At 41.9% G+C, this 24,046-nt stretch overlaps 1 protein-coding gene across 6 annotated transcripts in view; it reads right to left on the bottom strand.

The window, feature by feature from the left end:
- Nucleotides 1-13,096: 13,096 nt before the first annotated feature.
- The window catches only part of LOC106599985 (fizzy-related protein homolog), a 36,317-nt gene continuing 25,367 nt past the window's right edge, over nt 13,097-24,046 (bottom strand). For all 6 annotated transcript variants that reach the window (XM_014191315.2, XM_014191319.2, XM_045714844.1 and 3 more), the window contains 6 exons: nt 23,207-23,272; nt 21,302-21,404; nt 20,886-21,070; nt 20,301-20,534; nt 14,939-15,136; nt 13,097-14,732 (listed from right to left, as the gene is read on the bottom strand). In XM_014191315.2, coding sequence (XP_014046790.1) covers nt 14,691-14,732; nt 14,939-15,136; nt 20,301-20,534; nt 20,886-21,070; nt 21,302-21,404; nt 23,207-23,272 — 828 coding nt within the window. In that variant the 3' untranslated portion in view covers nt 13,097-14,690. The remainder of the gene's footprint in view (nt 14,733-14,938; nt 15,137-20,300; nt 20,535-20,885; nt 21,071-21,301; nt 21,405-23,206; nt 23,273-24,046) is intronic.

The following is a 24,046-nucleotide window of genomic DNA, read 5'->3' as shown; positions in this document are numbered from 1 at the left end:
AGCTTGCCTGGGAAACTGATTAAAGCATGTTTGCGATGAGGTTCCAAATTTCAAATGCATTTTCTGATTGTATGAATGTGACCATTTGTACATGTTTTGTATTTTATCAATGTTCCAGTCTTGAATTAAATGTCTATGTTATTTCAGTTTACACATCATGATGGTTTTATTTGCATTCATAGTCATGCATGTTTACGCTGCCATTACACACACACACACACACACACACACACACACACACACACACACACACACACACACACACACACACACACACACACACACACACACACACACACACACACACACACACACACACACACACACACACACACACACACACACACACACACACACACACACACACACACAGTAGTATGCAGCAGACTGTAGGGAAGTGCCCTGTGCTGAGAGGCAGACTGGGACTTGTTGTTATTCTCATTGCTCAGCATCACAACAAAATCACTAGTCTTCCACACTGCACTAGGACCAGTTCGCTCTCTCCATCCATCCATCCATCCATCTGTCTGGTATTTTTTCATCCCTTGCTTCAGCTGAAAGAGAATAATGACAACAAATGTGATAGCACAGAGCCTTGACACAGATTCTGAGGGTAAAAACTGACATTCCACTTGACATTTTACAAATGTACCCACCTAACATTTGTATTCCCGCTCCGCACATCCACATTTATACAGTATGCACTCAACATGTAAATACCACACTCTCCTATGCATACTCACACTGCATTTGGGAGCTGTAGTGGAACTCTAGTGGAAGATATTAAAAGTGACAAGGGAGGTAGGGGCTAGAGGTTGATTTCGCACTGTCCTTTTCTCATTCCTGTGTTTCCTCTTTCTCTCTCTCTCTCTCTCTCCCCCCATCTCTCTCCGTTCTCTCTGCCTATTTCTCTCTGAAGCCTGTTGACATTCCGTCCTGCCTTTGTTGTTCTAATGCCAACCTTTCAGCTCTTCTCAAAGAGGCAGAGGAGAGGAGAGGAGAGGAGGAGAGCAGGATGAGTGGAGGTGGAGGAGAATAGGGGGAGGGGAACATGGCACTCATAATAAACCTTATTTGCTAAAGCACTGCTACTGCATGGAGGCCTTCTTTTCTAGTCAAATTCCAATATTAAAGAAATGGAGATGGCCTTCATTAGTATGCCTGATCTACATAGGTATTTATTAAAATGGTTCTATGTTTTCATAATGTAAATATTATGTACATTATCTATACACTACAGTCACCTCCACTAATGACAGTAAAAAATAAACTTCACTGCACTTCCACAGCAGATAAATCAGATTGTTGTTGGCTTTTGACTTCATTTTCTTTAACATCATCTTATATTTTTATTTTTCAACATATGCCATGCTAGCATGCATAAACACATGCACACACACAGCTATAATCTTTGTCTTCCATCTCCAGTGTTTCACGGGTAGAGCTGGTAGCTATGCAACAGGACTGGGAGCAACTGGGAGAGGGGGATGGGGTGGGGGTGACAGTTTAGCAAAGGGAGAGAAGGGAAGGATGGGGGGAAGGGGCCATGACAGTCGTTGTTGGCAACCATGGTTGGTAGAGAGGTTGGCGGATCACGAGCAGAGAAAGCCCTCTCTCAGGAGAACAGATTGACTAGAGGAGATTTGTCATCTTGTGTGGAAAAGTAAATTCCTCTTTTGCATAGTTATATTTGCCAAGACCTGCCTTGCCTTGATTTTCTGTTGGCAATAACATTTTAGAGTGAAAATTACATTCAAAAGTAAAATGAAACATAAACATATGCTCTTTTTGACATGAATTTCATGAACCTTTACACTTGAAAGTAAATAGTGATTTCAATAAAAAAAAATGTCCAGATGAATTAAGGGTATTGTGTATATATTCTGAGGCAATAGCCTACTAATTATAAAATTACATGGTGTGATGTAGTTGTTAACAGGACCAACAAATACATTTAAAATCTGGTGGCGAATTTAAAAGAAACAACCTTTGTATTGATTGACCCACATAAATAGGCGAATAGACATTGTGAACGTAGGAGCTGTCCGGCGTCTCGGGCTGAATGACGCCCTACTTCATCTATCTCCCATCCTCAGCATCAGACTCGCCTTTCCCTACTCCGGCCCGGGAAAAACCTGCCACCTGTTGCACGAAAGTTTCCCATCTAAAGCTGATTAAATTTTTTGGGATATTCAACGTAAATGAAGATAAACTACGTAAATAGGCTACTGAAAGTTAACGGCTGCACAAAACATTTTGCGATTTGTTCTTAAAAAAAAAAAAACAGCAACCGGTGAGGGAATATTTTTCTCGAGGCTCGAGCTATATCGCGGCAGACGAACGAGAGAATTACAATATATTTCAGAATCACTCCTGTAAATATGGAGTCTACTCTTAATTGGTCAATGATAGATCACGATTTAACGTTACTGTTTTCGCACACTGACCGTTTTCTTCTTTGGGACACGTCCTGTACCCTTAAACCATAATTGTGTGAACATCAAAATATATCTCTACAATGACCACGTCGACGAAATGTTCTTAACAACCCGTTTTAAATAGATTTACCTGTCTAACATGTGAAATTGAAAAAGTCTGACTTACCATCATGTAGCGTAGACTACACGGATCAACAGGGGTCTCCTTATGGCAGCACATCTCTCTCTCCGGCTGCCATTGAAACACAAGTCAATCTCAGCTGTAAGCCCTCCCCATTTGAGGTCCACGTATTGGTTATTATGATGTTACTAGGTAGCTCAGAGAGAGAGAGAGATTCTGTCTGTTTATATACTGTCCAAACACCAGAAAGGAGGTTGGATCAATGCAGATGACGACTACAGGAAGAGACCAATTGAGATTCGATTATTTTTTTCTAGTGCTGTAGTAGAAAATCAAGGGTGCGGCCCTAACAAATTGTGACATGAAATTACAAATAAAAGCCAATGGAGATACACATTAATGATGTAGAACGCAAATAGGGCACATGCTATGATGTATAACATTTATTCATGATGATCATATATAAGGCTGTTTGCAATTGGATTATATCTACTATCAGAGAAAAGGTGAAATGCATTGGGCAATTATTCTTTACAGAGTATGGTCACTTTACACACAGGTGTAAGCCTGGAAACCAGAAGATGATTGATCATATTCATGTGTGGATACTGTCTTTTTCTAACCAGTTGCAATTACCTGAACAAATAAATGAAATAGGATATAATATACAAAGGATTTCAAGGGTGCACTCTTCAAATAAATTGTCATACCTTCAATAACCACCTAAGGCCTACTTATATGTGCCTTAATATTGGTGAAAGTGCACATCTCACTCCTCTCCCACATAAACATATTTGTAAAAGCAAAACCTACTTGGAAAATCCAAGTGGTGCTACTTTGCAATTCAACCCTAATTTTGACATGGTCCATACCTCACCCCTGATACCGCACAATACCTATTCACTAAACATTTTTAAAGACATTTCATAGCCAGTGGATAAATGAATGAATACAATTACGCAGGAGCATTGTCTGTAAAGGTCGCTCATAATTGTGAAGTCCCACTTGCGCCTCAAGAGAGCCCTGAGCCATGCAAACTCAAATAGATGGCCGCAAGTCTGCGATGTCTGAGGATGCTGTGGGCGAGGCTACAATCCTATACGGACACAACCTATTAGTAGGGACGTCAAACATTCAGCTTGCTGCACAGACCATATGGAAGCTGTAGTCTAGGTGGTGGTTTTTCTGTGTTCGTTTTAACAGGACGTGCAACCTCATCTCTCCCCTTTTGCGCAATTGATTTCAACTTATTTATCGATAGGAGTGATTGAAAAAACAGTGTTGCGTCTCTCTTTCTGTGAGGTGAGCCCAGTGGTTATTTTGGCATTAATATGTGTCACATATCAGTTTGAAAACTCATTGACTTAATAAAGCTGCATACAAACAAGGTTTCTTTTTAGTTTTCTTGATTAAGGCAGCTCCAAAATGCAGGTGTTTCAGCCGAGCTCAATGCTTTCTGTGGTGGTGGGGCAGCCAGTGGAAAATACGGAGCGTAGGGGTTAGTAATTTCTCTAGTTGAGCCGTGATTGGCTCAGTGTTCTGTCACTCATGGGGACACCTCGTCACTGCAACATCTATGGGTAGAGCTAGAAAATTCAAGCCCCTTGGATGCTTCCACATTAGAAATGCCCTCAAGGTCATTGGCTACAGATAAAATGATGTCAAATCACGTTATATCTACCATAGCTTTGATTGGACTGTCAACATCATACTTTCAAAATCTTAGCTAGCAAGCTAGCAGTCATCATCATGAATCAAGTCGACAATCTACTGGCAAATCCTTTTCAATCCTTGTCACATTGAGAGAAATGATGAAGAGAAATTATAGATAAAACATATCGTATCAGCCATTGGACATAAACTTTACACAACAAGTTGGAAATCGCTAATTCAGAAGTGAGTGGTTTGGATGGAATCAGTGGAGTGGGTGTGTGGTCCAAGTGTGGGTTTAAGGGTCTCTTTTCCCAGCTTAAAAGGATAAACATTCAACATCATGGGCCATAAAAGGTTGAAGACATTGACCATGCTGTCAATCCAGCATGACTTCTGCCACGTTTATATGCCCCCTTTATTTATCCTACGGTTCTGACATGGTGGTGCACATGTAGCCTATAGCCTGTTTTATAGAAATGTAATCGTTGAATATTGTAACAGTTTCCATTCTCTGCTTATAGGCACCCTTTATTTATCCTACCGTTCTGACTTGGTGTACAGGGAGAACACTGTAAGAACGACCCATGTTCTGAATTATGTTGCTCTACATTTCAAATGTGCTAAACAAATAGTTACATAGACTACGTCCGTCCTAGCTCGCTCATTAATGTCTTAATCGAAATTACAGATTGCCTCTTATTTAAGCAAGTCAGCCATGTCAGCTATGTTTTTTTTAAAGGCAGTAAGTGAGGCTGAATTAACTGTTTCGCTGCCGAACAAGGCTCCGCTGATAGCAAGGTGTAGCGTGGTAAGGATTTACTCCATGGTGCTGAAAAAAAGCTCTGCTGTTGGGAAAGCTTTATGTAGGCCCTAACAGTTTGTTTTGCTGACATGCATCTAAAAAAAACAAAGTTTGAGTTTGCCCCACCAAGATTTACATGCAAAAGTCACCACTAAGTGACCCCTGTATCGAAATGCAACATTCCAAAGTATAGCTTAATGTGTTTTGCAGGTTGTCCTCTAACCAGTGATGTAAAAACATATCCAGTTTCCATGTGGGTTTTGGTGCCTGTGCAGTTTACAAGGTGCTCATTTAAAAAAAAATAAAGTTATATGATTACTATTGTTGCACATGTACAGTGCCTTCAGAAATTATTCACTCACACCCCTTGACTTTTTCCACATTTTGCTGTGTTACAGCCTGAATTTAAAATGAATTAAATGTCATTTTTTTTAGACACTGGCCTACACACAATACACCATAATGTCAAAGTAGAATTATATTTGTCGAAATCTTTACAAATTAATAAAAAATGAAAAGCTGAAATGTCTTGAGTCAATAATTATTCCACCCCTTTGTCATGGCAAACCTAAATAAGTTCAGATGTAAAATGTTGCTTAACAAGTCACAAGATAAGTTGCATAGACTCAGCCTGTGTGCAATAATAGTGTTTAACATTCTTTTTAAATGACTACCTCATCTCTTTACCCCACATATCCAATTATCTGTAGGGTCCCTCAGTCGAGCAGTGAAATTATTTAATCTATTTTTCTCCCCAATTTTTTGTGATATCCAATTGTGATCCAATTACGATCTTCTCTAATCGCTTCAACTCCTCAACAGCTCGGGAGAGGCAAAATTCGAATCATGCGTCCTCTGAAACATGACCCGCCAAACCTCGCTTCTTAAAACCCGCCCGCTTAACCCAGAAGCCAGCTGCACCGTGTCGGAGGAAACACCATTCAACCGATGATCGAAGTCAGCCTGCAAGCACCTCGCCCACCCCAAGGAGACGCTAGAGTGTGATGAGCCAAGTTGTTGAGTGTCATCCACATAGCAATGATAGACAATACAATGTGAGGTTATGATGGAGCCGAGTGACTTGGTGTATAGAGAGAAGAGAGGAGGGCATAGAAGCAAGCTCTGGGGGACACCAATAGTGAGAGTATGTTGTGCAGACAAGATTCTCTCCATGTCACCTGGTAGGAGCGGCCTGCCAGGTAGAATGTGCAGAGCCTGAAGGGCCCAGCCATGAGAGAGGGGAGAGGAGGATCTGATGGCTCACCGTGTCGAATGCAGCGGACAGATCTAGGAGGATGAGAACAGAGGAAAGAGAGTCAGCTGTGCGGAAAGCCTCGGTGGCACAGAGAAGAGCAGTCTCGATTGAGTGACCGGTCTTGAAGCCTGACTGGTTAAGGTCACGAAGATCGTTCTGAGAGAGATAATGAGAGAGTTGATCAGAGACAGCATGCTCAAGTGTTTTGGAAAGAAAAGAAAGAAGGGACACAGGTCTGTAGTTTTTGACGTCAGCGTGTTGGTTTCTTGAGAAGGGGAGCGACTCGGGACATTTTGAAGTCAGATGCGACACAGCCAGTGGTCAGGGATGAGATGATGAGGGAAGTGAGGAATGGGCCAAGGTCTCCAGAGATAGTCTGAAGAAGGGAGGAGGGGATGGGGTCGAGCCGGCAGGTTGTCAGGTGGCCAGACCACACTAGTCACAAGATTTCATCTGGAGAGAGGGGAGAAAGTGGTCAAGGCGTAATGTAGTTCTGTGTGAGTGGGACCAGTGGACTCAATAGGCTGAGTAAATGAGGAGCGGATGTCAACAGTTGGAAAGAAAGGAGGGATTAAGGAGGGAGGAGAAGGGGGAAAAGAATATCCTTGAGTTAGAGGCAGAAGCTTGACATTTAGAGTGATAGAAAGTGGCTTTAGCAGCAGATACAGAGGAAGAAATGGTAGAACGGAAGGAGTGAAAGGATGATAGGTCCTCCGGAAGTTAGTTTTACTCTATTTTTGCTCAGCCGCCCGCAGCCCTGTTCTTTAAGCTCACGATGAGTCACTCAGCCACAGAGCAGGAGGGGAGCCAGGAGGATAGGGGACAGTGCGAGTCATATGATGCGGAAAGAGAGGAGAGTAGGGTCGAAGAGGCAGAATTAGGGGACAGGATGGTGAAGAATTTAGCAGAAGGGAGAGATGATAAGATAGAAGAGGAGGGAGTAGTGGGGGAGAGAAAGCGAAGATTACGACAGCGCATTACCATCTGGGTAGGGGCTGAGTGGCTAGGGTTGAAGGAAAGGGAGACAGAAAAGGACACAATGTAGGAATCAGACACCTGGAGGGGGTTTGCAGTGAGATTAGTCAGCGAACATTCTCTAGTAAAGATGAGGTAAAGCATTTTGCCTACCTACCTGAGATGGAGAGGATTGGGAAAGGGTGAGGTCAAAAGAGACGAGGAGGGGAAAGAGAGAGTTGGAAAGAAATTAATCGAAGGCAGACGTCTGCCCAAAAAGTCACAGCACTGAAGGGCAGTATAGGCTGAAATGGGTAAAAATAATATATGTAGATGGGTAAAAAAGCAGTTATTATATATCCCCTTGATCATGCTGAAGTTATTAATTACACTTAGGATGGTGTATCAATACACCCAGTCACTACAAAGATACAGGCATACTTCCTAACTCAGTTGCCGGAGAGGAAGGGATTTCAACATGAGGCCAATGTTGACTTTAAAACAGTTACAGAGTTTTAATGGCTGTGATAGGATAAAACTGAGGATGGATCAACAACATTGTAGTTACTCCACAATAATAACCTAATGGACAGAGTGAAAAGAAGGAAGCCTGTACAGAATAAAATATTCCAAAACATGCATCCTGTTTTCAACAAGTCGCTAAAGTAATACTGCCAAAAATTTGGCAAAGCAAAACATTTTTTGTCCTGAATACAAAGTGAGTACTGAATACACATTACTGAGTACCATTCTCAATATTTTCAAGCAAAGTGGTGGCTGCATCATGTTATAGGTATGCTTGTAATCATTAAGGAATGGAGATTTTTCCAGGATAAAAAATAAATAGAATGAAGCTAAGCACAGGAAAAATCCTAGAGGAAAACCTGGTTCAGTCTGCTTTCCACCAAACACTGGGAGATTTATTCACCTTTCAGCGGAACAATAACCTAAAACACAAGGCCAAATCTACACTGGAGTTGCTTACCAATAAGGCAGTGCATCTTCCTGAGTGGCAGAGCTACAGTTTTGACTCAAATCTACTTGAAAATCTATGGCAAGACCTGAAAATGGTTCTCTCACAATGATCAACAACTAATTTGACAAAGCTTGAAGAATTTTGAAAATAATAATGGGCAAATGTTGCACAATCCAGGTATGGAAAGCTCTTAGAGACTTATCCAGAAAGACTCACAGCTGTAATCACTGCCAAAGGTGCTTGTACAAAGTATTTACTCAGGGGTGTGAATACTCATGTATATTAGATATTTCTGTATTTCATTTTCAATAAATGAGCAAAAATGTCTAAAAACGTTTTCATTTTATCATTATGGGATATTGTGTGTAGAAAAAAAAATCTATTTAATCAATTTTGAATTCAGGCCGTAACACAACAAATGTGGAATAAGGGGTATGAATACTTTTTGAAGGCGTTGTACGTGTAGATAATACATTTTAGTTTTAGTTGTATGGAGTAAAAAGTACATTATTTTCTTTAGGAATGTAGTGAAGTAAAAGTAAAAGTTGTCAAAGATATAAATAGTAAAGTATAGAGACCTTAAAAAACGTCCATAAAAAATTACTAAGGTAGTACTCTAAATTATTTTTACTAAAGTACTTTATCCTCTATGGGCTAGGCGGGACGAATTCGTCCCACCTACGTAACAGCCACTTGAAGCCTGTGGCGCGATTTTCAAAACCTTAAAAATCCTATTACTTCAATTTCTCAAACATATGACTATTTTACAGCTATTTAAAGACAAGACTCTCGTTAATCTAACCACACTGTCCGATTTCAAAAAGGCTTTACAACGAAAGCAAAACATTAGATTATGTCAGCAGAGTACCAAGCCAGAAATAATCAGACACCCATTTTTCAAGCTAGCATATAATGTCACAAAAACCCAGAAGACAGCTAAATGCAACACTAACCTTTGATGATCTTCATCAGATGACAACCCTAGGACATTATGTTATACAATACATGCATGTTTTGTTCAATCAAGTTCATATTTATATCAAAAACCAGCTTTTTACATTAGCATGTGACGTTCAGAACTAGCATACCCCCGCAAACTTCCGGGGAATTCGCTAACATTTTACTAAATTACTCACGATAAACGTTCACAAAAAGCATAACAATTATTTTAAGAATTATAGATACAGACCTCCTCTATGCACTCGATATGTCCGATTTTAAAATAGCTTTTTGGTGAAAGCACATTTTGCAATATTCTAAGTACATAGCCCAGGCATCACGGGCTAGCTATTTAGACACCCCGCAAGTTTAGCACTCACCATAATCATATTTACTATTATAAAAGTTTGATTACCTTTTGTTGTCTTCGTCAGAATGCACTCCCAGGACTGCTACTTCAATAACAAATGTTGGTTTGGTCCAAAATAATCCATCGTTATATCCGAATAGCGGCGTTTTGTTCCTGCGTTCCAGACACTATCCGAAATGGTAAAGAAGGGTCGCGCGCATGGCGCAATTCGTGACAAAAGAATTCTAAATATTCCATTACCGTACTTCGAAGCATGTCAACCGCTGTTTAAAATCAATTTTTATGCCATTTTTCTCGTAGAAAAGCGATAATATTCCGACCGGGAATCTCCTTTTCGGCAAACAGAGGAAAAAATCACAAAGACCGGGGCGGTCAGGTCACGCGCCTAAGCCCAGAGTCCCTTGATCGGCCACTTGAGAAAGGCGATAATGTGTTTCAGCCTGGGGCTGGGATGACGACATTCAGGTTTTTCCCGGGCTCTGAGCGCCTATGGACGACGTAGGAAGTGTCACGTTAAAGCAGAGATCCTTAGTAAAAGATAGAGATGGCAAAGAAGTTCCAGAAATGGTCAGACAGGCCACTTCCTGTAAAGGAATCTCTCAGGTTTTGACCTGCCATTTGAGTTCTGTTATACTCACAGACACCATTCAAACAGTTTTAGAAACTTTAGGGTGTTTTCTATCCATATGTAATAAGTATATGCATATTCTAGTTACTGGGTAGGAGTGGTAACCAGATTAAATCGGGTACGTTTTTTATCCAGCCGTGTCAATACTGCCCCTAGCCCTAACAGGTATTGGTTATTGATTTGGACACTTAAAAAAAGAATTACTGCAAGTCTTGTCAACAAGAAGCAGCGACAGCATCATTTTCAACTTAAGTTTTAGGAATATGTAACTTTCAACATTAATTTCCAATGTATTGTACTTAAGGTAAAAACAGGTAAAGGTAAAACAGGTAAAAACTGCTGAATGAGTCCAAAAATGTGCTGTTATTGATAGATTTTGATGATGTACCAGAAATCACCAAAATGTGTTTGGTTTTTCGATAACATTGAGTTTTATTGCATATTTCCGGTGGTTTTGACCCACAGATTTACAGATAGACTGGCAGGTCAACTATTTTTTGCCTTGTCTAGCTAGCTAATTGTTTTTCTTATAATTTTTTTGAATGATGCATCTGGACACTGTACCATTTATTTATTTATTTTTTCACCTGGCTGCTGGTTCCTGATCTTTTGTAAGCATAAACTGAAGAGTCACCTGAAGCTTGAGAGGAATATGAGATGCAGTAGAGGGCTTGTAGCAAGGAAGACTGGCTACTACTGTGAACTGTGTGTGGTGAGCTTTCTGGCACCCAGAGCTGCTGAGGCATCACCCAAGTGTGTGCCATACATAGTGAAGGAGAAGTACAATGGCTACATGACTCACAATGGTTCCCAGAGTAGCCTTCTACAAGATCATCACCAGTCATCAACCATCTCCCTGACCACCTTTCTTTGATCAAGCCATAAACTGTCTCTCTCCATCTTTGGAGGATGCATCATGCACTCAAAGAGTTACTATTGGTTGACCTAGCTAACTATATGGGCTACTCATGATGATGTATTGGTTCTTTGTTTTTTTTGCTTTTGAAGCGCTTTGAAATTATGCATTTTTTAAAATAATTTATTATTATTATTATTGAGTGCCCAACCTAATATTTACCAGTAAATATGCTATGCATGGTATTATATATAGGATATGGCATCAAATCATATATCCTTACGATGTTGTATTGCAAACCAACCTAAGATATAGGTCTATCCTGTCTTTCGGTCTGAAGAAATCCTTCCATTTTGAGCCTACAGGTGGTTGGGGGGAGGGGCAGGATGAGAAACCATTTGCAAATGAGCTCTATGACCCACTAAAGCTCCATTCTGTTCAGGAAATGTCAGCAGGACGGGCCTGGGTAGCCAACACTAAGATCCACTCTGATAGCCAAGAAGCCTGGTGGTGACTAGCACTACAACTGGGCTTAATATGGATCCTACAGACCTCTTTCTCTGGGCTGTCTCCTGATAGACTCATCGGGAGGCAGGATTATCCAGATGAAGACATCTACCTCTATTCTCCAACCTTCTCTCAAGGCTTAATGGTACAGGTTCTAAGCTGGAGCTGCTGTAGAGATGTAACGCTGTGCGTGTCCTGGTGTATCCCTACATCACAAAAGAATATCTGTGTAATTTGCATGGGATTATGATAGGTCTGGAGGAAAGGCTTCTAAAGGTAGATGGAAGACATAATCCATTATCTCTCTGGTGAGCACACCGCTTTGATCCTTCATTGTTCTGTGGTCCAATAGTCTTCAGTAGTTTCCATTTGTCTATCTGGTCGAAAAACAAACTCCTATCCGCTAACCTCTGTGTTTGCAGAATTGAAGGGACTGGATAGGTGAAAACAACAGATTTGCAAACAAGCAACCAGGTTAGACAGGGGGGAGGGGGCTTGGTAAGAGTTGTTTTTAGAATGGGCTTCTATCCCCTCTCTTTCACCATGACCAGTGAAGGGTAAAGAGACACCTTATTGGCCTCTCCTTTCATTTCAGTGGTCATGAAGAAAAGGAAGCAATTCAATACTATTAAGAAGCAGCTGTGATATGGGCCCAAATGGAACATTACCAGTTCCTAACCCTTTGGTTTTGTCAAGTCTCCAAAAACAATATTGTTGAAAATCTTAGCCATTTGAAGGACTAGTTTAAGCAGAAGCTCCATATTTCTCACAATTCCCCAGTCCTGTGAACACTGAAGGGGTTGGGAGCTAGGGCACTAGCTCAAGAGGGCTCTGAACGGTCAGTGTGTGTGCAGGCACATTCAAAGAATCCACTTACTTTTTTATGCAAACATTAGTTCAATCAAATAGCACTGTGCTGGAACAAAAGTTTGCACATACTGCAGCCTTCCAGAACTGGAGTTGTCCACCACTGGCCTGATCTTGGTGCGGAAATGGAACAGAGGTGTGGATGAAAGGCTGCTGCAGCTGTAGAATAGAAGACCGGTGCCCTCTGGTGCTTCCTTTGTATTAGGACAGCTTTACAAGAGCCATCTCACACTGGGCTTCAGTTTCTGGTACAATAACAACAGTTAACCCAGTGGTAAAATCTCACGTAATTTGGTCAGCTGCGTGATTAACTTCTGTGTTCATGCATGTTAGACATTAAGAGATCTAGCAAAAACAAAGTCTCCACCCTCCAAGATCTATGGGCACACACTGGAAGCACTTGTGGCAAAGCAGTTTAAGCACCGCCTTTGCCCAATCCTGATACTTCCAAATAACCAGTGATGAAACCCCCCCAAAAAACAGAACTACTGCTGCTCCATTTCACACATCCTTTTCAGTCCTGGCAGATTCTCTCAGTCTACATGCAGAATCTGCCCACGGGAGATTAATGGTATGATAGTCATCAACACATACAGCAGTTAAAGCTCTTTAGCAAGAATAATGTCTCTCAGGGGACTATTCAACACTACGCCAATCAAACATGCTCTGCATTCCCTCCTCTCCTACACACACACACTTTATAATGCAAACAGATGCATACACTCGAAAATAGTGATGTGATCACTTTATTTTTTTCTCAGTACAGAAATATTTTTTGATCTTCATAACATTCTTTATGCATTTCAAGTTGGCAGCATTCTTTGTTTTGCTTCTGTGGCATAAAATAATAAGTACAAACGCTTAGCTAGGACTGGAGCTAGTATATACACTGTACAGGTCAGCGTTCCATCTTTCAACTATCAGATAATAATCAACTCTCAGAATAATACACACATGCTGTGTGTGTGTATTGGACACTTTTACACAGCTCAAATAAATAGCACTCATTTCAAAGACAGCACACAAGGTCACTCAAAACCCACATCCAAACTGAGAAAATGAAAAGAAAGGTACCACTACAAGAATCAAACAAAGAAATGCTGAGAAAAAAAATAAGTGCCTGGATTAAATATCTTTATACCGCAGATAGACACACATAGCACAATGCAACCATCAAGGCCTTTTAAGAGATCATGAATGTTTTTACTTTACAGCGCATTTCAGTTACTGCTACACCCAGGAAAAAAAAATACGATTTTAATATTTTTCAGGTTTTATCCTGTATAAGTATAAATTCCAAAGTTTATGCCTAGTTTATTACCCATGTTCCCAAATACTACTTGCTCGTTATCAGACTGAGTGCAATGACATTTTCTTATAATTCAAGACACCAAAAATTGTAATTTGTCTCTGTAAATGTAGGTTAACCTACATATATCCATGCAAGTGATTACTGAGTACTGATACTTTGGTTAAAAATTAAAAAAAGACAATTAACTGGCAAAACAACACAATTTACAGAGAAAAACTGTAAGTGATTCTATGTAGTTCGGTTTTGGCCACTGCTCAAATTTCAAAACGACAACTACAGATTTGTTTTCTAATTAAAAAAATGTTAGATTTCCGCCATTATTGACACGCATCACACAATTAACTTAAAACTTTTTTTTTAACCGGGTAAATAAATTAGAATGGTCTACAACATGTAAAAGAAAATACCAACAGTTTACAAATTGGTACAGGACAGCTCACCCTGAAGTCAAAGCATGTCACACATTTTCATACCTCATGAGGCAAAAAAATATTTGACATACTTTCATTTTAGATGTAAACTATCCCTTTAAGGCAGGCACAAACAAAAGCTTCAGGCTCTTCGGTGAAGAGTCCGACACGCAACATTCACCCACACAGAAAACAAAACAGTCTGCTGAAGCACACTGGCGACATTACATGATAAACAATAAATAAAACATAAAAAAAAGGACAAACTTCATATTTGGCAGGTATGCAGTCTGTCTGTAAACAAAACAGAATCACTTGGGGAAAATAACATCCCAGAATCCTCCTCTTCCAGGGAAAATCACCAATGGTAGTATATGGGGGTGTGGCCTTGTAATGTCACACTGGTTGTGATGGATGTTGTGAGGATAGGATTTATTCCACTGGAATATTGACTCGCATCTATCGGCTTGACGACCTGGCCTTGGGTATTTGAAAGGACCATAGGCTACCAGAGGCCTAGGAGGACATAAGGGGGCAGAGAAAGGAGAGTTGTTTTTCAGAATGAAATCCAGTGGGCTGGTTCACCCCCTTGTTCCCTCTGGCTACCGGATCCTGGTAAACAGGTTCAGAACAGATACAGACTCCTGCAGAGGAAGAGAGCAGGGGTTAGTTCTCTAACACACTAGAATCCTCTATACCAGTGTTTCCCAAATGAGACACTGGTTTTGCTTATTGGTTGGGTTGGTATTGGGTTGGTATTGGTAACAAAATAATTTAAAAAGAGGTAGACTTTAAAATGGGCATAGGCAGCCCAAAATCAATGTCGCCAGTCAATGAGGTGTGTGGTTACCTTGGTGGACCTCATCTTGCTGAAGACGTTCCAGAAGCGCAGGGTCTCGTCTCCGGCGCCTGTCACGATGGCCTCTCCGTCAGGGGACATGGCCAGGTAGAGCACTCTGTAGGAGTGGCCTGTGAGTTTCGCCACCTGTGTGAGGGAGGGGTACTTCCACACCAAAATCTGGTTCTGGGAGTAACCGTGTGTGCTCACCTGGAAATAAAAATAATTTTAGCTACAAATGCTTAAAAAGGGATAATCCACCCAATTTTGTGAAAGACTATGTTCAGTAAAACATTTTTTACAACCACGATTTAACTTCTAAGTGGTCGGTCTGAAATAAAGAAATCATGTAGGAATGCGTCATAGCTACATGGTACTCGTTACTGGAGATCGGGTTATGGCCCATCACATTTCATAATTACCTGGGGCTGGATTAACAAAACATTACTTAGGAAAAAAAAGTAATACGTTTAAGGAAAAATCTAAGTTCCTAAGATAGTTAATTCTTAGGAACTTCGTTAATACCTTATGTGGCATTGACATTAGTGATGTGCTTGAAACCAATAAACAAGCCTGTGACAGGGATGATAGGATTTGGCCCACTATAATAAAGTGTTGATTATTCCATTTATTTTTTGCTTTGGGTCTCGCAATTATTCTTTTTTTGTTGGCTCGCGAAACCTTTATGCACAAAACAAAAACATTTGTTTTTCATACATTATAGCCATCAGACTATCAATAAACGGATAACCAAGGAAAGCGCAATAAAAAGTTCAGCAAACAAGAGCTTGAAGTGATGGTGGAGGAAATAGCAGCCAGGAAAAGGTTGCTGTTGGGGAGACTTGAAAACTGCGGGGTCACTGCAGAGACCAAAAAGAGAGGATGGGCGAGAGTTGGCGAGTCGATCTCTGCCGTCCGGGGTATGGCAAGGGACGCCGCCGTAAAAAAAAAAAAAGTGGTCCGACATCAAGTCGGCTGCTAAGAAGGGAGCTGAGAGACCATTCATGGGGACCAGCTGGAGAAGGTGTTGTCCATGATAGGAGAGATGGTGGTAGAGGGACTGCACGACCGGTAAGTTAGCTAGCTAACGCATAACGACATTATAGCAAACATAGCTAACGTTAGCTAAGTTAGCCAAGTTCTTCTTTGCCATTTGACGAGCTAACGCTAGCTTTTTAACACTTCTAGAATATGGTAATATATTGTTAATTACTAGCTAGCTAGATAACTAATTAAACGCGCTTCATCTTTCTTGCTGAATTTAAATGTCCGGTAGCCAACTGTGTCTGTGGCGCAAGAAAACGTTAATGGTTCCAAAAGTATCCATTCGTCACAAGACACGCATTTAGCTGTCCTAAAGTTAAGTACATTACCAATAACAAATCCTAGTACATTATTTTCAAGTATCCCATTTAACGTTTTTTTTTGTGTGGAATAAACATAGGGAAAAAAATGAAGAACATTTCCAATAACTGAGGTTACGGAAATAATGGCTGTTAAGAAATATCTAATTAAGATTGCGTTGTGGGTTTTATACACGACTACTAAACTAACATATGGAATTGTTTTAAGTATCCCCCAAAATGCTTAAAAAGATAGTTGATTAAGTATTGAATTTGGCCTTACTGCTATTAGCATTGAATAACAGACAAACAAAAAAAAGTGTCTAAAAAAAGTGTCTGCCCGATATCTAAGACATATAACAAAGATCAGGAAACTGTTTGACACATTGGAAGTAGTTTAGGTACTAAAATACTTCCACAAAATCTGGAAAAAGTAAACGGATCTGAATACTTTCCCAAGGCACTGTATATGGGTTACAGCCGTATTCTAAAATTAATAAAAACGTGTGTCCCCCCTCAATATACACACAATACACCATGACAAAGCAAAAACAGGTTTAGAAACTTTTGCTAATTTATTAAAAATAAACTGAAACATCACATTTACATAAGTATTCAGACCCTTTACACACTACTTTGTTGAAGCACCTTTGGCAGCAATTACATCCTCAAGTCTTCTTGGGTATGACGCAACAAGCTTGGCACACCTGTATTCGGGGAGTTTATCCTATTCTTCTCTGCAGATCCTCTCAAGCTTTGTCAGGTTGGAAAGGGGAGTGTTGCTGCACAGCTATTTTCAGGTCTCTCCAGAGATGTTCGATTGGGTTCAAGTCCAGGCTCTGGCTGGGCCAGTCTAGGACATTCAGAGACTTGTCCCTAAGCCACTCCTGCGTTGTCTTGGCTGTGTGCTTAGGGTCGTTGTCCTGTTTGAAGGCGAACCTTATCCCCAGCCTGAGGTCCGGTGCGCCATCTCCACAGAGGAACTCTGGAGCTCTGTCAGTGACCATCGGGTTCTTGGACACCGCCCTGACCAAGGCCCTTCTCCCCAGATTGCTCAGTTTGGCGGTTCCAAACTTCTTCCATTTAAGAATGCTGGAGCCCACTGTGTTCTTGGGGACCTTCAATGCTGCAGAAATTGTGCCTTGACACAATCCTGTCTCGGAGCTGTACGGACAATTCCTTCAATCTCATGGCTAGGTTTTTGGTGTGTAGGACCTTACATAGACAGGTGTGTGCCTTTCCAAATCATGTACAATCAATTACCACAAGTGGACTCCAATCATGATGTAGAAACATTAAGGATGACCAATGGAAACAGGATGCACCTGAGCTCAATTTCGAGTCTCATAGCAAAGGGTCTGAATACTTATGTAAATATGGTATTTCTGTTTTATATCTTTAATAGAGTTAGAAAATGTAGAAAGACCAGTTTTCGCTTTGTCATTGTAGATTGATGAGAGAAATAATACAATTTAGAATAAGGCTGTAACATAAAATGTGGAAAAAGTCAACGGGTCTGAATTCTTTCAAATGCACTGTATACTATATATACAAAAGTATGTGGACACACCTTCAAATAAGTTGATTCAGCTATTTCTGCCACACCAGTTGCTGACAGGTTTATAAAATCGAGCACACAGCCATGCAAATGTCCATAGACAAACAAATGGCAGTAGAATGGCCTTATTGAAGAGCTCAGTGACTTGCACCGTCATAGGATGCCAATTTTCCAACAGGTCAGTTCGTCAAATTTCTGCCCTGCTAGAGCTGCCCTGGTCAACTAAGTGCTGTTATTGTGAAGAGGAAACATCTAGGAGCAACAACGGCTCAGCCGCGAAGTGGTAGGCCACACAAGCTCAAACGGCAACACCGAGTGCCGAAGCACGAAAAAAAATAATAATAAAAAAAAAATAATAATAATATGAAAAATACAAAATTACAAAATCGCCTGTCCTCGGTTGCAATACTCATTACCGAGTTCCAAACTGCCTCGAAGCAATGTCAGCACAAGAACTGTTTGTCGGAGCAGCCGCACACAAACCCAAGATCACCATGCGTAATGCCAAGCGTCGACAGGAGTGGTGTAAAGCTTGCAGCCATTGTACTTTGGAGCAGTGGAAACGTGTTCTCTGGATTGATGAATCAAGCTTTACCATCTGGCGATGGACGAATCTGGGTTCGGCGGATGCCAGGAGAACGCTACCTGCCCCAATCCATAGTGCCAACTGTAAAGTTTGGTGGAGGAGAAATAATGGTCTGGGGTTGTTTTTCATGGTTCGGGCTAGGCCCCTTAATTCCAGTGAAGGGAACTCTTAACGCTATAGCATAAAATTACATTATAGACGATTCTGTGCTTCCAACTTGGTGGCAACAGCTTGGAGATGGCCCTTTCTTGTTTCAGCATGACAATGCCCCCGTGCACAAAGCGAGGCCCATACAGAAGTGGTTTGTCGAGATCTGTGTGGAAGAACTTGACTGGCCTGCACAGAGCCCTGACCTCAACCCCATCTAACACCTTTGGGATGACTGTGAGCCAGGCCTAATCGCCCAACATCAGAGCCTAACCTCACTAATGCTCATGGCTGAATGGAAGCAAGTAACCGGAGCAATGTTCCAAAATCTAGTGGAAAGCCTTCCCAGAAGGGTGGAGGCTGTTATAGCAGAAAAGGGGGGCCAGCTCCATATTAATGCCCATGATTTTGGAACGAGCAGGTGTCCACATACTTTTGTTCATGCAGTGTACTTCCAATCCTTAAACTGGTACCGGGCTGCCTTCAGGCGAGTCTTGTAAAGCTTGTGGGTGTCCTCGAACCTGCATTCACAGATGAATGCAGGTTCACACTGAGCACATGTGACAGACGTGACAGAGTCTGGAGACACCGTGGAGAACGTTCTGCTGCCTGCAACATCCTACGGGCATGACCGGTTTGGCGGTGGGTCAGTCATGGTGTGGGGTGGCATTTCTTTGGGGGGGCCGCACAGCCCTCCATGTGCTCGCCAGAGGTAGCCTGACTGCCATTAGGTACCGAGATGAGATCCTCAGACCCCTTGTGAGACCATATGCTGGTGCGGTTGGCCCTGGGTTCCTCCTAATGCAAGACAATGCTAGACCTCATGTGGCTGGAGTGTGTCAGCAGTTCCTGCAAGAGGAAGGCATTGATGCTATGGACTGGCCCACCCGTTCCCCAGACCTGAATCCAATTGAGCACATCTGGGACATCATGTCTCGCTCCATCCACCAATGCCACGTTGCACCACAGACTGTCCAGGAGTTGGCGGATGCTTTAGTCCAGGTCTGGGAGGAGATCCCTAAGGAGACCATCCGCCACCTCAGGAGCATGCCCAGGTATTGTAGGGAGGTCATACAGGCACGTGGAGGCCACACACACTACTGAGCCTCATTTTGACTTGTTTTAAGGACATTACATCAAAGTTGGATCAGCCTGTAGTGTGGTTTTCCACTTTAATTTTGAGTGTGACTCCAAATCCAGACCTCCATGGGTTGATAAATTGGATTTCCATTGATTATTATTGTGTGATTTTGTTGTCAGCACATTCAACTATGTAAAGAAAAAAGTATTTAATAAGATTATTTCATTCATTCAGATCTAGGATGTGTTATTTTATATTACAGTGGGGCAAAAAAGTATTTAGTCAGCCACCAATTGTGCAAGTTCTCCCACTTAAAAAGATGAGAGAGGTCTGTAATTTTCATCATAGGTACACGTCAACTATGACAGACAAAATGAGAAAACAAAATCCAGAAAATCACATTGTAGGATTTCTAATGAATTTATTTGCAAATTATGGTGGAAAATAAGTATTGAAGTGTACCTATGATGAAAATTACAGGCCTCATCTTAAGTGGGAGAACTTGCACAATTGGTGGCTGACTAAATACTTTGTCTGTCTGTCTGTCTGTCTGTCTGTCTGTCTGTCTGTCTGTCTGTCTGTCTGTCAAACCACATTTCAGTCATTTCTGTTCAGGTTTCCCAAAGAATGAACCCATAAAGCACCCACTAGCTACGTACCAGTTCATTGGTGTGTTTGGACCAGGCCAGGTTGCACACCTGGGATCCGGTGTCGGTGCACTGCAGGGGCTGGCCCGTCAAGGTGTTCCAGAAGCGGATACAGCGGTCAGCTGTGCCCCCTCCAGATGCCAGCAGGCCATGCTGATGGGGGGACCAAGCGATGGCCTTCACCGCAGCCAGGTGCTCTGTGTACTGCTGCACCGGGACAACACTGGAGTGGTTCCATACCAGTAGCTATGGGGAGGGGGAAGGATTGTTAGTTTTCTAGGAAAATAATTCTATAAGATAAGGATAAAAGCAGTAGTGTAGTTAATCAAGAGAGGGTTTAACTATTGTGAGATGGGATAGATCAGACTGCAGGTTTGTGTTTCTGTGTGTGTCTTGTAATTACACCGATACCAGTAGTTGGTGGTCTGCTCTGTGCAGGGCTGAGGTCAATTCCATTTAAATTCCAGTCAATTTAGAATATAAACCAAATTCAAAATTTTCCTAATTGGAAAACATTGGAGAGAATCAGAATTTCAATGTACTTCCTGAATTCAAATGGCATTGACCCCAACCCTGGTGCCGTGTCTGTGCATGTACCTTGTTGTCATTTCCCCCTGAGGCCAGCAGCTGATGGTCTGTGCTCCACTTGAGGCCGCAGACTTCCTGTCTGTGTCCCTGGAGACGGCGTTCTGACTGGAGGGGTGGGGCTCGGATGTCCCTCTGCAGGATCACCCTATCACGACTGCCCGACGATAACTGGTCAGCATTCCACGCCAACGCACCTAGAGAGAACGTTTGCAAATAAATTATATTCAAATCACACAAAACAGTTGAAATGCACTCAGTTTTCATAGTTTTGACTAAACGCTAAATAATTACGCGAAGCCATAGCATTAATAGATATTGTTTTCTGTGTCAATCTATTTCTATGGTGCATCACTACTGTTTCTTTCTAAGGAGAAGCTGTCCTGTTCTCTCTGTAAGACGGGCAGCATCAGTCTACACCCACTCACCCACTCTGGCTGTGTGTCCCTCCAGTACAGACAGCTTCTTTCCTGCTGCCGCATCCCAGATCTGTACATAGCCCTTATGAGTCCCCACTGCTACCAGGTTCCCCTGAAACCATACACACACGAATACAATAACCAGACATGGTATCAGGGCAAATCCAACACACCCCCTGAAATCAGTAGAAACACATGACTACAAAGGGATATAGGGTCGACTAAGGGGCAGAGCCATATATTTAGCGAGTTGGGCCAACTTTCAGAATTTTTAAAATTCCGTTACATAGCATTGTTTAGATATTACGCATGTAATGGTAATAGGGTGCAAACAATGGCTGCCATAGAATGTTGTAGTGTCCTGTACAGTGCATTCGGAAAGTATTCAGATCCCTTGACTTTTCCTACATGTCGTTACAGCCTTATTCTAAAATGGATTAAACAATCTACACACAATACCCCATAAGGAAAAAGCGAAAACCGGTTTAGACATTTTTGCAAATGTATTAAAAATAAATAACAGAAATACCTTATCAACACAAGTATTCAGAACCTTTGCTATGAGACTTGAAATTGATCTCAGGTGCATCCTGTTTGCATTAATTATCCTTGAGATGTTTCTACAACTTGACAGTGCATGTCAGAGCAAAAACCAAGTCATGAGGTTGAAGGAATTGTCCGTAGAGCTCCGAGACATGATTGTGTCGAGGCACACACAACAAATTTCTGCCGTATTGAAGGCCCCCACGAACACAGTGGCCTCCATCATTTTTAAAAATGGAAGAAGTTTGGAACACCAAGACTCTTCCTAGAGCTGGCCGCCCAGTCAAACTGAGCAAATCGGGGGAGAAGAGCCTTGGTCAGGGAGGTGACCAAGAACCCGACGGTCACTGACAGAGCTCCAGAGTTCCTCTGTGGAGATGGGAGAACCTTCCAGAAGGACAACCATCTCTGCAGCAGTCCATCAAGCAGACCTTTATGGTAGAGTGGCCAGACGGAAGCCACACCTCAGTAAAAGGTACATGACAGGTCACTTGGAGTTGCCAAAAGGCACCTAAAGACACTCAGACCATGAGAAACAAGATTATCTGGTCTGAATGCCAAATGTCACATCTGGAAGAAACCTGGTACCATGCCTACGGTGAAGCATGGTGGTGGCAGCGTCATGCTGTGGGGATATTTTTCAGTGGCAGGGACTGGGAGACTAGTCAGGATCGAGGCAAAGATGAACAGAGCAAAGTAGAGAGATCCTAGATGAAAACCTGATCCAGAGTGCTCAGGACCTCAGCCTGGGCGAAGGTTCACCTTCCAACAGGACAATGACCCTAAGTACACAGCCAAGACACTGCAGGACTGGCTTCGGGACAAGTCTCTGAATGTCCTTGAGTGACCCAGCCACAGCCCAGACTTGAACCCGATCGAACATCTCTAGAGAGACCTGAAAATAGCTGTGCCGCAACGCTCCTCATCCAACCTGACAGAGCTTGAGAGGATCTGCAGAGAAGAATGGGAGAAACTCCCCAAATACAGGTGTGCCAAGCTTGTAGCGTCATACCAAAGAAGAATTGAGGCTGTAATCGCTGCCAAAGGCACTTCAACAAAGTACTGAGTAAAGGGTGTGAATACTTGTGCAAAATGTGATATTTACATTTTTTTTTAATTCATTTGCAAACATATATAAAAACCTGTTTTTGCTTTGTCATTATGGGTTATGTGTAGATTGATGAGGGAAAAAACGATTTAATCAATTTTAGAATATGGTTGTAATATAATAAAAGGTCTGTATACTTTCCAAATGCACTGAAAATGCATCACAATGTAGAAGTCTCAATGTCCCAACTCTATAAATACAGTACATGGCTCTGATATGGGGTATACATGAGAACATATCGGAGGTAAAGTAGACAGACACACCCTCTCTGACCAGCCCACTGACGTGACAGAGTCCCCCTCCACTGACAGGTCACACAGACGCGTCACCTGGAGACCAAAAGACACAATTGATATATTGTCAATTACCAACTCATATCACATGAAAGAGCTTACAAAAGGCCTTTGAGATAAATGGAAACATCAAATAGTAAGCCGTTTCTCGCAGTGAGGATGTCACTGATTTCAGCGCATCAAAGAGTAACTTATGATTTTTTTTTTTTTTGCTGCCGAAAACCAGATGTTCCGGCTTAGTTATAGTGAAACGTCAATTCTGGTCTTCATTTTGACAGTTTGTTGCAAAAGTGACACATTATGGTCTTTTAATAGTAAATCTAGCCAGGATTTCAGCATACATGTCAAGCAGTGAAGTTTCAGCTGTCTGTCCGTGGCCTCTCTTCTGCGGTGCGCACTGTCACTGTGACCGTTTCCATCTTGTCCAGCTGTGTCTAACATTTCACGTAAAGCCGGTTTCTTGTCTGCATCGAAGTAGCGGTCCTTGTACCTATCATCGAGCATGGTGGCGACAAAGTAAAGAGACTCAGAGAGAATGCAACCAAATAGTTTGTTCACAGCCTCAAGTACTTTTGTAAGTTAACCCCACAGTCTGTGTCGGCAGTTGTGTTGAGCAGGTGTTTCAATGACATGACAGAGGGTATCACGTCTGCTGCAGATGCAGTTGAGCTTATTTCTTTAGTCAGTTGTTCAAATGGAGCTAGGAGTGTGTTCATGTTTCAAACATGTCCTCAAATGCCATTGAAATGAGAACCAGCACATTCTTGAGCATGGAATAAATACGGCTTTCCTCAGTATGAAATCCTCGTT

The sequence above is a fragment of the Salmo salar genome, chromosome ssa03 (genome assembly GCF_905237065.1).
Source record: "Salmo salar chromosome ssa03, Ssal_v3.1, whole genome shotgun sequence".
NCBI classification, from domain to species: domain Eukaryota; kingdom Metazoa; phylum Chordata; class Actinopteri; order Salmoniformes; family Salmonidae; genus Salmo; species Salmo salar.
The sequence above is the reverse complement of the archived record's forward strand: the minus strand, read 5'-3'. Positions and strand labels throughout refer to the sequence as shown.